The sequence below is a fragment of the Quercus lobata genome, chromosome 4 (assembly GCF_001633185.2).
Source record: "Quercus lobata isolate SW786 chromosome 4, ValleyOak3.0 Primary Assembly, whole genome shotgun sequence".
Classification (NCBI taxonomy): Eukaryota; Viridiplantae; Streptophyta; class Magnoliopsida; order Fagales; family Fagaceae; genus Quercus; species Quercus lobata.
Genome location: NC_044907.1, coordinates 67,329,802 through 67,343,062, shown reverse-complemented (window position 1 = coordinate 67,343,062; position 13,261 = coordinate 67,329,802). Strand labels below are relative to the sequence as shown.

Genomic DNA, 13,261 nt, shown 5'->3' with positions numbered 1-13,261 from the left:
TACTGCTATTTATTGATTTCCTTATGAAAAGAATTGAAATTCAAATTCCCATTTTCCAGTTTTTGTAACAATTAATTATTTAAGAAAGAAATTACTTTTTTAAAAGGGAAAAAAGAAAAACAAAATTTACTTTCAGGTCCCATGCTATGAACCACATAAAGAAAAGACAGAAAGTAAAAGTAATCCCTTTAAGAATTGTTACTAGTATTGTAGGCAAGACTACAAGAGTTGGCAGTGAAAAACGTGGTTGTTTTGGAAATATCTTGTTATAATAGATATTTTCTGTTGGACCATAAATATTATAGAAGGTGCGTATGCCGTAGATTGGGGGTGTATGGCATATGCACCTTTTGTAAGCCTCGGCCAAACTAGGTTAGAAATGAGATTTTTTGGCTTAGTTCTTGGGTCATAGTTAGGCTTGGGCTTAGATTGTATTAGGCCACTTTCAGGTTAATCTGCTCATTGGGCTCTACACACGATGTTGATAATTTTGGTAACAAATTGATTTCTTGTCATTGGTACTAAGGGTTTGGGAATAAGTCGGTACGAAATGCGATGTCCACACCTATTGTTAATGATAATTTGGCCCTATGAAAACTCATAGACATGGACGCATATATGGTAATCAAAATTTAATTGAGGGCAGCAAAGAGAATGTACCATGCATATGAACCCAGGGAATTAAGAGAGATATGAAGCTCCAAAATCTGGTACTTTTGTGGATGCAGTGAAAGTGTTATCTTATAAGCTCTATTATGTAATACCTATCAAAACTTTTATTTTCAAAAAATAAAAGCAAGTTACTGTCTTTTCAATTTGGTATTTTGTGGATGTGGGAGGTGTTTGTCAACATATGATGACTTATAAGTACCATATTGGACTCTTGGTAAATTTCATGACAATTGACTTATAAGCACCAATTGGACTCTTTGGAAACTTCACAGCTACCATTCAACATAATAAGGCCATGATGAGAAAGGAGGGGGAATTTCATTCAAATGAGAAAAGGAGAAAAGGATAGCAGAATATATGGTACAAGGCCAGAAAAACACAAAAATCCATAAGCAATTAGGTATAGAAAGAAAAGAAATGGACCCTTAGGTAGGTAAATATGAGTTCGGGGAAAGACAAACATAATTGAAGGGGAGCCACAATGTGTGGTTGGCTGGTGAAGTGGAAGAGTAAGCTATGAATTATATCTCCTCACATAGAAAGAGCCAAACCATTTGTCAGTGACTTCAAATTCTTGGCTTTGTTAATCTAGAGGATGACATAATTGGCCGACGACCATCGACTCTTGGGAAATTTCATGACAATTAATTTCAAGGTTCCTAGACTTTCCTTTTCAATTTGTGGACAAACTTCTTCATCAATTATTTAATTTTTATTTTTTGTTCTGTTTGTTTATAGTTAGATAGCTCCAACAAATAGAAATCTAATATCAAAATATTGGGAAAAATGACAAGAGACCCCTTGAATTATGGAGTAGTAGTCATTACACCCGTTGAACTTTTATTTTGGTCAATTTATTTCTCAAACTTAACAAATTAGCCAAATTAATGCATCTGTTAAGGCTTCTGTTCAAATTAACGACACTCACGTTGACACCCACGTGCAATAGCCAAACACCCAAACCACCTGAGAGAGAGAGAGAGACAAAGCTAGAGTTCAAGCTCAGAGAGAAGCTGAGAGGAAAGAGACACCATGATATTGTCGGAGTTCATGATCCTGCCGCCGCTTACCGTACCCACTGCCGATCTCGTTGTTCCCACTGTCGATCTCGCCATCCTTGGCTCCTCTAGACTTGCTTACTAAAAATGATATGGTCTCTTCAGTGGATTCTTAATCCTTTCTTGGATTCTCCGTGAAGTTGCTGTTGGATTCAATCATTTCAAAGCGTATATTTTGTTTTTTTTGAGGTAAAAGATAGAAAAAATGTCATTATTAAAACGTATTTTTTGCTTAGTTTCCAACGTTTTTCAAGTCGTGTTTTGTCAGTCTGGGTTAATTTGCTTAGTTGATGCGTTCTTTATTTGGGATTGTTTAGTTTGATTTTGATATGGTGTGTTAGTTCTTGTATATTGGTGATTGATGGTTCTTATGAAGTTTGGCGATGTCGCAGCCCCTCCGTCCCTTGAGCTTCTCTGTGTGTAGACTCCCAAACACACTATTTCTATCAGAGTTGAACTCTAGCTTGCGAATTGCGATGGTTGGACCACGAAGGGCGGCTGTCACTCTCTCATTTGAGCTTCTCTTTCTAGTTTCTATCAGAGTTGAACTCAGTTTTAGTGGTTGATTAAAAAAACACCTTTAGTAATTTAATTGCACGTGAGTGTCGTTAATTTGAACTGAAAGACTTAACAGGTGCATTAATTTGGCTAATATGTAAAGTTTAAGGAGTAAATTGGCTAAAATAAAAGTTGGGGGTGTAATGGCCACTATCCAATAGTTCAAGGGGTCTCTTGGCATTTTTCTCCAAAATATTTACTTAACTTGACTGACTTTTTTTATTATTTATTATTTTTATTATTTTTAATTGCATGCAATTGATTGCAATTTTTTCTTGTTGTGCTTTTACTTTTGGAAAACACAAAAAGTATTTCTTGCTTTCGGCCATGTCCATGGGGCAACCCCACGCCAAACCCACATAAGTGGATTACACAAAGATTTGCCAACTTTTATATATATGGGAGGGTATCAAATGCAAACTTTTCTTTTGAGGTGGGTCACAGACAAACTTTACAACCAACTACTCTTCTTTCTCAATGCGTTCAGTTCTTAATTGTTTCATTTGCTTTGTTTGGAGAGAAGGCATGATTTGTGGAAAGAGTGGTAAAGTTTCTTACGTACGTTTGAATAGATATTAGTGTGGAAAACGCCTGTTTACAGTGCTGGTTGTCTTTTACCAGGTACCTCCTTGGAAGAAAGGAAGAAAAATTGTAGACGCATGTTTACAGTGTTCTTTTTACAAAAAGATATGCATTATTTGTTTTCTCCTACACCCCACTCCCATACTTTCTTCTCTTCGGTTGCATTCAAACGCATTACCTGATGCACTGATCTGATTCCTATTTCTTTCTCTGATTCAATTCACTCATTTCTTAATCTTCTGTTTATAGATACCATGATGGCTTTCCTGAACAATAAAGGAGCCTCTTTTTCTTTTCCTTCCACTCGCCAATGGAATTATGATGTCTTCTTGAGCTTTAGAGGTGAAGATACTCGTGAAGGTTTTACCAGTCATTTATATAAGGCTTTGTGTGACAAAGGCTTTTACACCTTCATCGATGATAAACCTTGGAGGGAAGAAGAAATTTCGGAAGAACTTATCCAAGCCATAAAAAATTCATCGATTTTGGTTATTGTCTTCTCTGAAAACTATGCAGAGTCCATATGGTGCTTGGATGAACTTGCTGAGATTGTTGATTGTAGTGAAAAGGATCATGAGGTTCAAATTTGTCCAATTTTTTACAATGTTGATCCATCAGAAATACAAAATCAAAAGGGTAACTTTGGAATAGCACTGGCTAATCATGAAATGAAGTTCGAGAATAATAAGGACAAGGTGCAGAGGTGGAAGGATGCTCTAAGCAAAGCCGCTAAAGTATCTGGATGGCATTACATGAAAGGGTATGTATCTAATAGATGATATCATGATTCAAGAGTTTACTAATTTTATATTGCTAATCTAGTTTGTCATAACCACTGCATGCAAAAGTATTCTATTTTGATCATATCATCTAGTATGAAGTTAGTTAGTCTACAAAGGTCCAATTACAAGTTTCTCTCATGTATTTTTATACTTCTAATATGATGTTCATATCCATGACAGTTATCAAAGATATGAATAATATTCCAATTACTTTATTTAAAAATGTGTCAGCTGTGTGTTATAACTCACAACTAGATATCTTAAATTTGTAGTTTATCTTATAGTTTAACTAATTATATGTTTTCTTATGCTATGTGATTGTCAGTTGCTCTACATATAAATCTGAATCTCACTTCATTCAAAACATGTTGAAGAGATATCAAGTGCTAAATTAAATTGGATGCCGCTATATGTTGCTAAATACCCAGTTGGAATAAATTCTCGTGTAGAGGACATAGAGTCACTTTTAGATATTGGGTTAGATGAATTTTGCATGGTAGGGATTCATGGCCTTCCCGGAGTAGGAAAGACTACAATCGCAAAAGCTGTTTATAATAAAATTGCTAAACATTTTGATGTAAGCAGCTTTTTAGTGAATGTTAGAGAAAATTTGGGGATAGATGCTGGCATAATCACACTACAAGAGCAACTTCTTAATGACATCTTAGTGGATGAAAATTGGAGAGTGGGCAACATATTTAGAGGAATCAGCTTAATAGAGAAGAGACTTCGTTGTAAAAAGGTTTTTTTAATTCTTGATGATGTCGATGATTTGACAAGAATAGAGAATTTGCTTGGAAAATGTAATTGTTTGCTCCTAGAAGCAGAGTCATTATAACATTAAGAGATAGATGCTTGTTAGCTGCCCTTAAAGAAAAACTTTGTAAAAGTTACAAGGTCAAGGGATTCAAGGTTGAGCAATTAAACAAACATGAAGCTCTTCAACTCTTCAAAGACCATGCCTTTTCGGGAAACAAACCTCATGATGAAGATTATTCTAAACTTGCAACTAAATTCATAGATTTTGCCAATGGCCTTCCACTAGCTCTAGAAATAATAGCTTGTGATTTGTGTGGAAAAGCTAAAGATGAATGGGAAAGTGCATTAGATATTTATAACAAAATCCCCAATGAAGACATTAAAAAAATACTTAGAGTAAGTTACGATGGATTGCATGAAACAGAGAAAGATATTTTTCTTGATATTGCATGCTTCTTCAAAGGTTGGAACAAAGATTATGTTGTAAAGATATTAAATGCTTGTGAATTACGACCTGGCTTTGGTATTCCGAGACTTGTTAATAAGTGTCTCATAACTGTTGACGGCTCTGGTAGATTGTCAATGCATGACTTGATACAACAAATGGGTAAGGAAGTTGTTCGACAACAAGCACCAAATATTCTCAGAAAACGTAGCAGGTTATGTTTTTATAAGGATTCACTTAAAGTACTAACTACAAATAAGGTATAAGTTCTTTTTCTTCATTTGTTTTGTTCTTTAAATTTTTTTCATTACTAGCTACAAGTATTTTATTTGTTGTTTAATTTTTTTTAACATTTTATAAAATATTAGTTCATCAGTATTTTTTGTTTTTTGCTTAAAATTTCAAAACTATTATACATTTTGAAAATTCTATCATTTTCTATGGTTGACTTGATGCTTCTCCAATTAGGGATCAAAAAACATTCGAGGCATAATGTTGCATTCACGTCAACAATTAGAGGTGCAACTACACACTGAAGCTTTCAGAAGGATGGAAAATCTCAAATTTCTAATAGTTGAGAATGTACATATTCATAAACCACTTGAATTTCTTCCCAAAAATTTAATACTTCTTAAGTGGCCCCAATATCCTTTTCACTGGCCATCAGAATATTTTGCTAAACAACTTGTTGCTGTTGAGATGCCACATAGTTGCATTAGATTGCCAAGGCTATTCATGCAGGTATGATTATGTGTATTTTTAAATTGTTTTTGTTAAATTTTTATTTCAAATTTTGTTTTAGTTAACCTTTGATTTTTTGCCCCCTACAGTGCCGGTTAGAAAATTTGACAGACATCGATCTTCAAGGTTGTAAATTTATTACGATTTTACCTAAATTATGGGTCCCAAATTTAGAGAATTTGAACCTCTCTTATTGTGAAAACTTAGTTGAGATTGATGAATGCTTTGGATATCTTGAAAAGCTTAGAATATGGTATCTCAATGGTTGCATAAAACTTCAGTTTCTTCCAAGCCAACTCAGGTTGAAATCTCTTTATTCTTTTTATCTTACTGGCTGCTCAAGGCTTGAGAAGCTCCCTCATTTTCATCAAGAAATGGAATGTTTAAAGGGTTTATATTTAAGTGGGAGTGGTATTAGAGAGGTGCCTTCATCAATCGAGCATCTCACTAAGCTTAATACATTAATCCTTCATAATTGCAAAAACCTTCGGGATCTTCCAGATAGCATTTATAAATTGCGAAGGCTTCGGGAATTGTGGACTTCTACTACCAAATTGAGACCGATGTGCAATTCTTTTGATAGCTCTTCCGAGGGCTATGAATTATATCTTTTAACGATGCCTAACTACTTCCCTGCATTGGAAATTTTAAGTCTATCTTCAAACAATATTGTTACCATCCCTGAAAGCATTAGCAGATTTCCCAAATTAAAATACCTTTCTATTACGAATTGCAAGCTTCTTCATGAAATTCAAGGACTTCCCCAATCGATAAGAGAGGTTCATGCGAACAATTGCATGTTGTTGGATACCCAATCAGCAAGCAGGCTATTAAATCAGGTCTCCCTCTTTCTAAATACCTTACGAGATTTGCTAAATGAAAACATATCTTGAATTTTCTAATTGCATGCAGGTAATAGAAATGACTGGGATTTTACCAAATAGAGTATGTGGCAGTGCAAGAAGCACCAATTACTTCCCATCTGAAACTGAAGATGGAGACATATCAATGGATCGGCAGTTCTCCAATCATTTCCCATCTGAAACTGAGGGCGTTGAATATGAAGATCGGGACGTTTATCGAATTATGATTTTTTGGGGAACTAAGATGCCAGAATGGTTTAATCATCAAAGTGTTGAAAATTCCATATTTTTCTGGGTTGGTCGCAAATTTCCAAAATTGGTTGTCTGTGTTGTTCTTGGACGAGAGGGCTTTTATGGCTCTGTTGACATTTCCATCAATAGTTATAAAAAACGTGAATATGAGCATATTAGACACTCTGGAAATAATTGTAATCTACATTTATTTTCTCCACCTCAACGGTCTCTACAGGAGCATTTGAATGAATCAAATCCAACTGACCAGAATCATGTTAAGGTTTCATATAGAATCCATTACCAGAATCTTGTTGATGTTACATATAGAAACGCGAATGGTATAAAAAGGTGGGGGGGGTCCACGTAGAATGCACCTGTCCTTCTCAAGAATTTGCTATACCTAACTTGCCCCTTATCACGGCTGGACATGATGATGAAGTTGATTACAACAAATGAATACAACTTAGCCTTGGTGGTTTTTGTTTGTTAACTTCAGTCTCTATTCATTGTCGTTTCTTTCTGTTTTCTTCTTGCATTTGATGACAAGGTATGTTTCCCCTTTTGATAATACTGTTTCATTTGTGTCTTTTACCCAACGGCAAAGGATATCATATCAACTTATAAATATTTATTGTGTTTCTGTAAAAACAATTGGGAACTGAATAAGTTTCTGAACTGAATAAGTTTCTGTAAAAACAATTGGCAAAGGATGTCACAATTGTGTCTTTTTTGGTTAATGAAATTGATTGGGATGGTTGCAGTTGAAGTCACTGGTAGGCCCTAGATTTCCTTCTACCTTGGATGTGAGCTCAGTCTTGTCTTCTTTTGTATGATTTTGTTTTTTTATATCTGATTTGTCAAACTGAGATGCAAAATTTCTGCTCAGCTTACCATGTGGCCTTATTGTGGTGAGGAAAAATCTTGCAATTGTTTCCTGGTTTTATTTATTCGTTTAGACTTAATTGGTTTCTTAATTTAAAATGGCTGTGCATTTTAATTTCGAAGAAATGCACATTTTTTCTTATTTCTTATTGTTGTTATTTTTCCGAAGTAATGAAAAAGTCTAAGAAATGGGACACAAGAAATGCAAATTCTGGAACAGCTTTCAAGATTATCTTCTGTATAATCCTAACAAGTTATGAGGCTGATATAATACTGGCCAAAATTGTGTGCAGTGACATCTTCCTTATGTGTAATTCTATATTTTAAACATCGTAAGCATTAGATAGTATTTCAATTAGGTAGTATCACTGTCCTCTGCCATTATTTCTTCCGGTTCAACCTGAATTACTTGAATTTTACAACTAGTGAACAAATCTATCAAAGGCCCATGTAAATATGAAAATAAAATTACATTCAATGCTTAACTGGACAAATGAATTAAAGTTAGATTTTATTCAAGTTCATTAAAATCCAACTCTTTTATTCTTTAAGAACAAGCCACATTGCTTTGGCCACGGACTGTTTGTAATATTGATGCAAAAGGGACATCTCCTGAGATAGTTCTTCTAACTCCTATAGATAAATTCATAATTCATAATTCACCATTATCACATTGCTTTGGCCACGGTCTGTTTGTAATATTGATGCAAGAGGGACATCTCCTGAGATAGTTCTAACTCCTATAGATAATTCCTAATTCATAATTCACCATTATCACATTGCTTTGGCCACATTCTGTTTGTAATATTGATGCAAAAGGGACATCTCCTGAGATAGTTCTAACTCCTATAGATAATTCATAATTCACCATTATCATATTGATGCACAAGGGACATATTCTGAAATAGATACAACTCCCTTACATAATCCTGAACTATCATAAATGAGAAAAATGTATAACCAATTCCATCAAATAATGGGAAAGAAAATTAAATAATCCCATGCAGGGTGAAGAGATGTTCCCATTTATGCAGCAGCAACAGAGGCACTCTCACTCTCTGTACATTGAAATCGAACAAATGTCATCCTTCATCAAAGAGGAAATGAAATATAATTTTGAAACAAGTAAATACTCAAAATTCTGATAGCAAATATAACAAGTTTTTCATAATTTTTACTTGAAACATTGGGGAATCACTGTTAACATCTTAGAAGAAACCACCCAGTGGAAGATCATAATTCTCGGGGAAAAACAGCAACAAAAATCATAATGACTAGTAGTAGGTAATCCATGTCATATAGGTACCAGAAAACTAATATATGATTCGTTCAAACCATGCATATGACAAAGAGAATTCCATTGGCACTCCTTTATGCTAAATTCTGTGTCAAAAACTTCAGCTGTAATATCAAAATTTCATTGTAGTTTTATTTTTTTATTTCTATATTTTTGCACTGTATCAAGCTTTGCTGAATTGCATGCAGCAAAGACTCAATGGGAAGTACTGATTATAGATGAAGCTGCTCAGCTTAAGGAATGTGAATCCACCATTCCTTTACAACTTCCTGGCAACTGCCTCCCTATTCTCATTGGGGATGAGCGGCAACTTCCTGCAATGGTTAAAAGCAAGGTTTAAAGTTTTATCTGTCTTTCTGTCTTTACGAATTATTAATAGATTTCATGTATCCTTAAAATTTGCTATTATCTGGTTTCTGAGAAAGCTGAATTTGGAAGAAGTTTGTTCCAGTGGCTGGTATTACTAGGACAAAAGAAAGAACTTCTTATTGTCCAGCACAGGATGCATCCATCCATAAGCTTATTTCCAAATAGGGTGTTCTATGCAAATTAGATTTTGGATGGCCCCAATGTCAAAGAAAGAAGGCAGGAAAGGAGTTTCCTTCAGGGAAATATGTTCGGCTCCTACTCTTTCATTAATGTAGCACATGGAAAAGAGGAATTCAATAACAGCCACATTCTCAAAAATATGGTTGAGGTTGCTGTGGCGTCTGAGATAGTTGCAAGCCTTTTCAAAGGTATGTCTAAATTTGGAACTAATCCTAATCTCAATTTCGTTGAAATGTTAGACTAGGAATTTTAAATTATGGTCAACTTGATGATAGATCATTTTATGAGTACAATGCCTCACTTTTTTATTTGTTTCTCTTGCCACAGCTAAAGAATCTATTTGCACAACTAAGAAAGTTAAAGTTGGTATCATCTCACCATACAAGGCACGAGTCTTTGCAATTGGAGAGAAGGCGAAAAACTACAGTGCTGATTCTAATGATGACTTCTCAGTTAGTGTTCGCTCTGTTGATGGGTTCCAAGGTGGTGAGGAGGATGTGATAACTGTCTCTAATGGAGTAGTTGGTTTTCTTAAAAATCATCAAAGAGCAAATGTGGCACTAATCCATGCAAGGTAATACATTCTTGAGTCTTGACATATTTTGAGGTTTTGGTGGCTTTTGCAATCAATAGGCACGCTTTCACTCTGCAGGCATTCCTTTGGATATTGGGAAATGAAGTGACTTTAAATAAAAGGTGCACTATTTGGAAGGATTTAGTCATCAACGCCAAGAAGTGGGGGTGTTTCTACAATGCTGATGAAGACAAAAACTTTACTCAGGCTATTATAGTTGCCTTGGTTGAACATAACCAATACACATTTTACTCAACATGGATTCCTTTCTGTTCAAAAAGGCCCAATGGAAGGTATGCTGATTAAATTATTTTTTTCTATGCTTCTTTTATCAAAAATTACGAGTTGAAAAATTCTTTTATTTCATATATGGTAGTTTTCTTTTTGACAATATGAAGAATTTATTGACCTCAACTTCTATTTTGTCCATAAAGTTAGTATGGTTTGTTCATAATATAATAAAGCTGCTCAAAAAGTGAAGGGGAAAAGATTTAATCATTATGTCTCAATTTTGTTCTTCCCCTTGAACAGATATTATCAGGGGAACAACATATTAAAATTGATTTTACATATCCAAGTGAGTTCATTTTAATTAATTTCCATTTACTTCTTAGTTACAATTTTATGCTAGGAACCAAAGCATAGATAATATTCAATATAGGAGGCTGAGGCTTTTGGAATTTGAATTCCATATTCCTCAATTCATTAGGTTTAAACAATAATCAATTGATCCTCACTAATATTTTATTTTTTATTTATTAATATAGGTCTCTTTCAGCAATGACTTTTTGAAATCCATGTCGAAAGTTGAAAATGCTGAGACTTTTAAAGAAGTGCTTACTTTATTGGAAAATCTTGCAAATGGTTGGCATCAACCTCTCGAAATGAAGAAACTCTTTTACCATCATGGAACTTCTTCCCAATTATTAGAGCAGTACAAGGTCAATGGGTTGCTAAATCTTGTTTGGACAGTTGGCATACTTGAGGAGAATTCATATTACATTCAGATTTTGAAGGTCTGGGACATTTCGCCATTATCTGAAATACCAAGACTAGCAAATTGTCTTGATGTCTTATTTGAGAATTACATAGTGGATAAGATGAATTGCTGCAAACACAATAGTCTTACATATGCATTTGTCTGTATTCATGCTTGTCAATTAGCTTTTAATTTTTTCCATGATTGTGGAAGATGGAATTTCTGAAGTCAAAATGGTGAACTTTTTATTTTTTTTCCTACTCTACAATCTTTGAACCTTTGACGTTGGGGATAGCCACAAATTCAGCTAACCACCTATTGTAGTTAGCTTTCCTGGTTGGAGGCAACAAGGAATAATCAAGTTGGCCTTAACCAAAGAAATCTGTTAGAGTTTTAGATGGCAGTTCAAGATTCTTCATCTATTAATATAAGTTTGTATATATATATATACATATATATATATATTGTACACACATAAGTATAACTAGACAGGGAGAGACAAGACCTCGATATATTTTAATAATTACTACTTAAGCAAGGGCATTGTTCTAGAATATGTGCGTTAGGCTTGAAGGGTGTGGGAAAGAAGAAAATTTAAAATTTTATGTTAGATTTCTCAAATTTGGGAAAAATTTGTGTTGTGGAAACCTAACTCAAAGTTTTATTTGCTATAGGTCTTTGGTTGTTCCAATGAGATGGCCGATCGACTCAAATAGTTGTACTAAAGCTGATCCCGTGCAATCACTATCAAAACCATTGGCTTCACTCAGTATGAGGGATGATTCAAAATCATCATCTACAACTTTTAAGTAAGTAACAAGTTCAAATTTTCAGCAATTATTTTATTAGTCAAACTTTAGAATAGCTTAAACAAATTTAAATAGAGAGTGTAGGGAAGTTTTTATTCAATTTTAAGTATGCATTACATTGTTGAATGGGAGTTACCATACTGTTGGAGTAATGTGTCGGTTAAAAACATCAATAGCAAGTTTTGTTATGCTTTAGGCCAACTAGCACTACTACTTGTTGAAATCCTGATACTGCACATAATGTGACCAAAAAATGTTCATGCTAGTATTGGAAGAAATCCCAATAGAGGACTTAAAATTATGTCTAGATACAAGTGATTTTCTTTCCTTTGACTTTTGGTGGTCCTTGTCTAAATGGAAAATTCCCAGGTCATACAATATTAGATCACTAATTACTTTTGATAATAGCTTTTGTCATTATCAGTATATTTCCTGATTTGTGACACATCTAATTATCATTAGTGATATATCATATATTATTATTTTGGTGTGCAACATTGTAAAATAATTCCTTTGTAACCTTATTTTGACTGGTATTTTGAAGGCTTCAATCTACATAATCAGAACCTCATGTCATTTTTCTTCCTTACTTTCTCTCATGTGAGAAAACCTGCATGTTAAATTGAGGGCTAGTTTGAAGAACTTACTGTTTTTCCAATCAATATGATATGCACAAATAAGTCTACTATGGGGAGAAGTGATGTCACAAAGTGGTTAAGAAATTTTCCTGATGACTTATGAGGTATGTTTACATTCTTCTTGGGACAACTAGTAATTTATCATGATCAATCATTGAATAAATATTTGAATTTAAGTAGTAGTTTGAAAATGTTGTTTAATATCTTATTATTATTGGATTCTAGCTAATATGGATAAATCTATAATTATCACTTCTTGTTCTGTTTGGATGCAGGTCATTGGGTTTGCAGTCATGATTCCTCAAACAAAGATCATAACCATCACCTGCCATGTTTCTTACATATTAAACATGTCTTGCCCATCTTAACTACATTCAACGCACATTTGTTCTTGTTTTCTTTTCTTTTTCTAAAATATTGAAAAACTCTACTATGTTTAGAGGATTTGAACTAAGAATACAATACTCTTTTGAAAAAGACTACTGCCCATCTCTCCGTAATTGCAAGCAAAAAAGCATTTTGGTCTTATTTGCACAAAGTGCTTGATCTTCTAGACAATAAAACTAGCATTGCATCATGATCCTGCATTATTGCAATTTCTCAGACTGCTTGATCATCAACAGTGATGCAGCAACCTATACAAAACAATCAAATGCACAATTTCAGTCTAATAAATGAACACCTGCTATCTTCTGCTAGAAAGTTTCTGATTGTGAATTATATATAGCTCTCAGACCTTACTCACTTTTGAGTGTCCCCATCCAACATTTTCTCATATGCTAAGATACACAAGAGGCTGTGATTAAGGAGACATCTTGCATCTTCTAGACGACTTATGA

General features: G+C 34.1%; 2 protein-coding genes and 1 pseudogene across 3 annotated transcripts; all 3 read left to right on the top strand.

Moving 5' to 3' along the window:
- Positions 1–3,127: 3,127 nt before the first annotated feature.
- LOC115985666 (TMV resistance protein N-like) lies at positions 3,128–3,649 on the top strand. Its single transcript, XM_031108583.1, has one exon. The coding sequence runs from the start codon at positions 3,128–3,130 to the stop codon at positions 3,647–3,649; it is 522 nt and encodes a 173-aa protein (XP_030964443.1).
- On the top strand, positions 3,540–10,065 carry LOC115987321 (disease resistance protein RPP2B-like). Of its 2 annotated transcripts, XR_004091047.1 has the most exons (7): positions 3,540–3,630; positions 3,978–5,116; positions 5,325–5,597; positions 5,687–7,241; positions 9,062–9,207; positions 9,325–9,610; positions 9,750–10,065. XR_004091047.1 is itself a non-coding variant. In XM_031110852.1 (4 exons), the coding sequence occupies exons 2-4, from the start codon at positions 4,994–4,996 to the stop codon at positions 6,488–6,490; spliced, it is 1,200 nt and encodes a 399-aa protein (XP_030966712.1). In that variant the 5' UTR covers positions 3,540–3,630; positions 3,978–4,993; the 3' UTR covers positions 6,491–9,036. The 2 variants fall into 2 exon arrangements, 1 of the variants encoding a protein (XP_030966712.1); XM_031110852.1 differs by lacking the exons at positions 9,062–9,207; positions 9,325–9,610; positions 9,750–10,065 and having other exon boundaries at positions 5,687–9,036.
- On the top strand, positions 6,519–12,950 carry LOC115985665 (annotated as a pseudogene).
- The last annotated feature ends 311 nt before the right edge of the window (positions 12,951–13,261 follow it).

Coding starts and splice junctions, on each gene's coding strand:
- LOC115985666 (XM_031108583.1), top strand. CDS start 3,128: ATGGCTTTCCTGAACAATAAAGGAGCCTCTTTTTCTTTTCCTTCCACT.
- LOC115987321 (XM_031110852.1), top strand. CDS start 4,994: ATGCATGACTTGATACAACAAATGGGTAAGGAAGTTGTTCGACAACAA. Junction 5,117..5,324: donor AAGTACTAACTACAAATAAG/GTATAAGTTCTT, acceptor TTCTCCAATTAG/GGATCAAAAAACATTCGAGG. Junction 5,598..5,686: donor TGCCAAGGCTATTCATGCAG/GTATGATTATGT, acceptor TGCCCCCTACAG/TGCCGGTTAGAAAATTTGAC.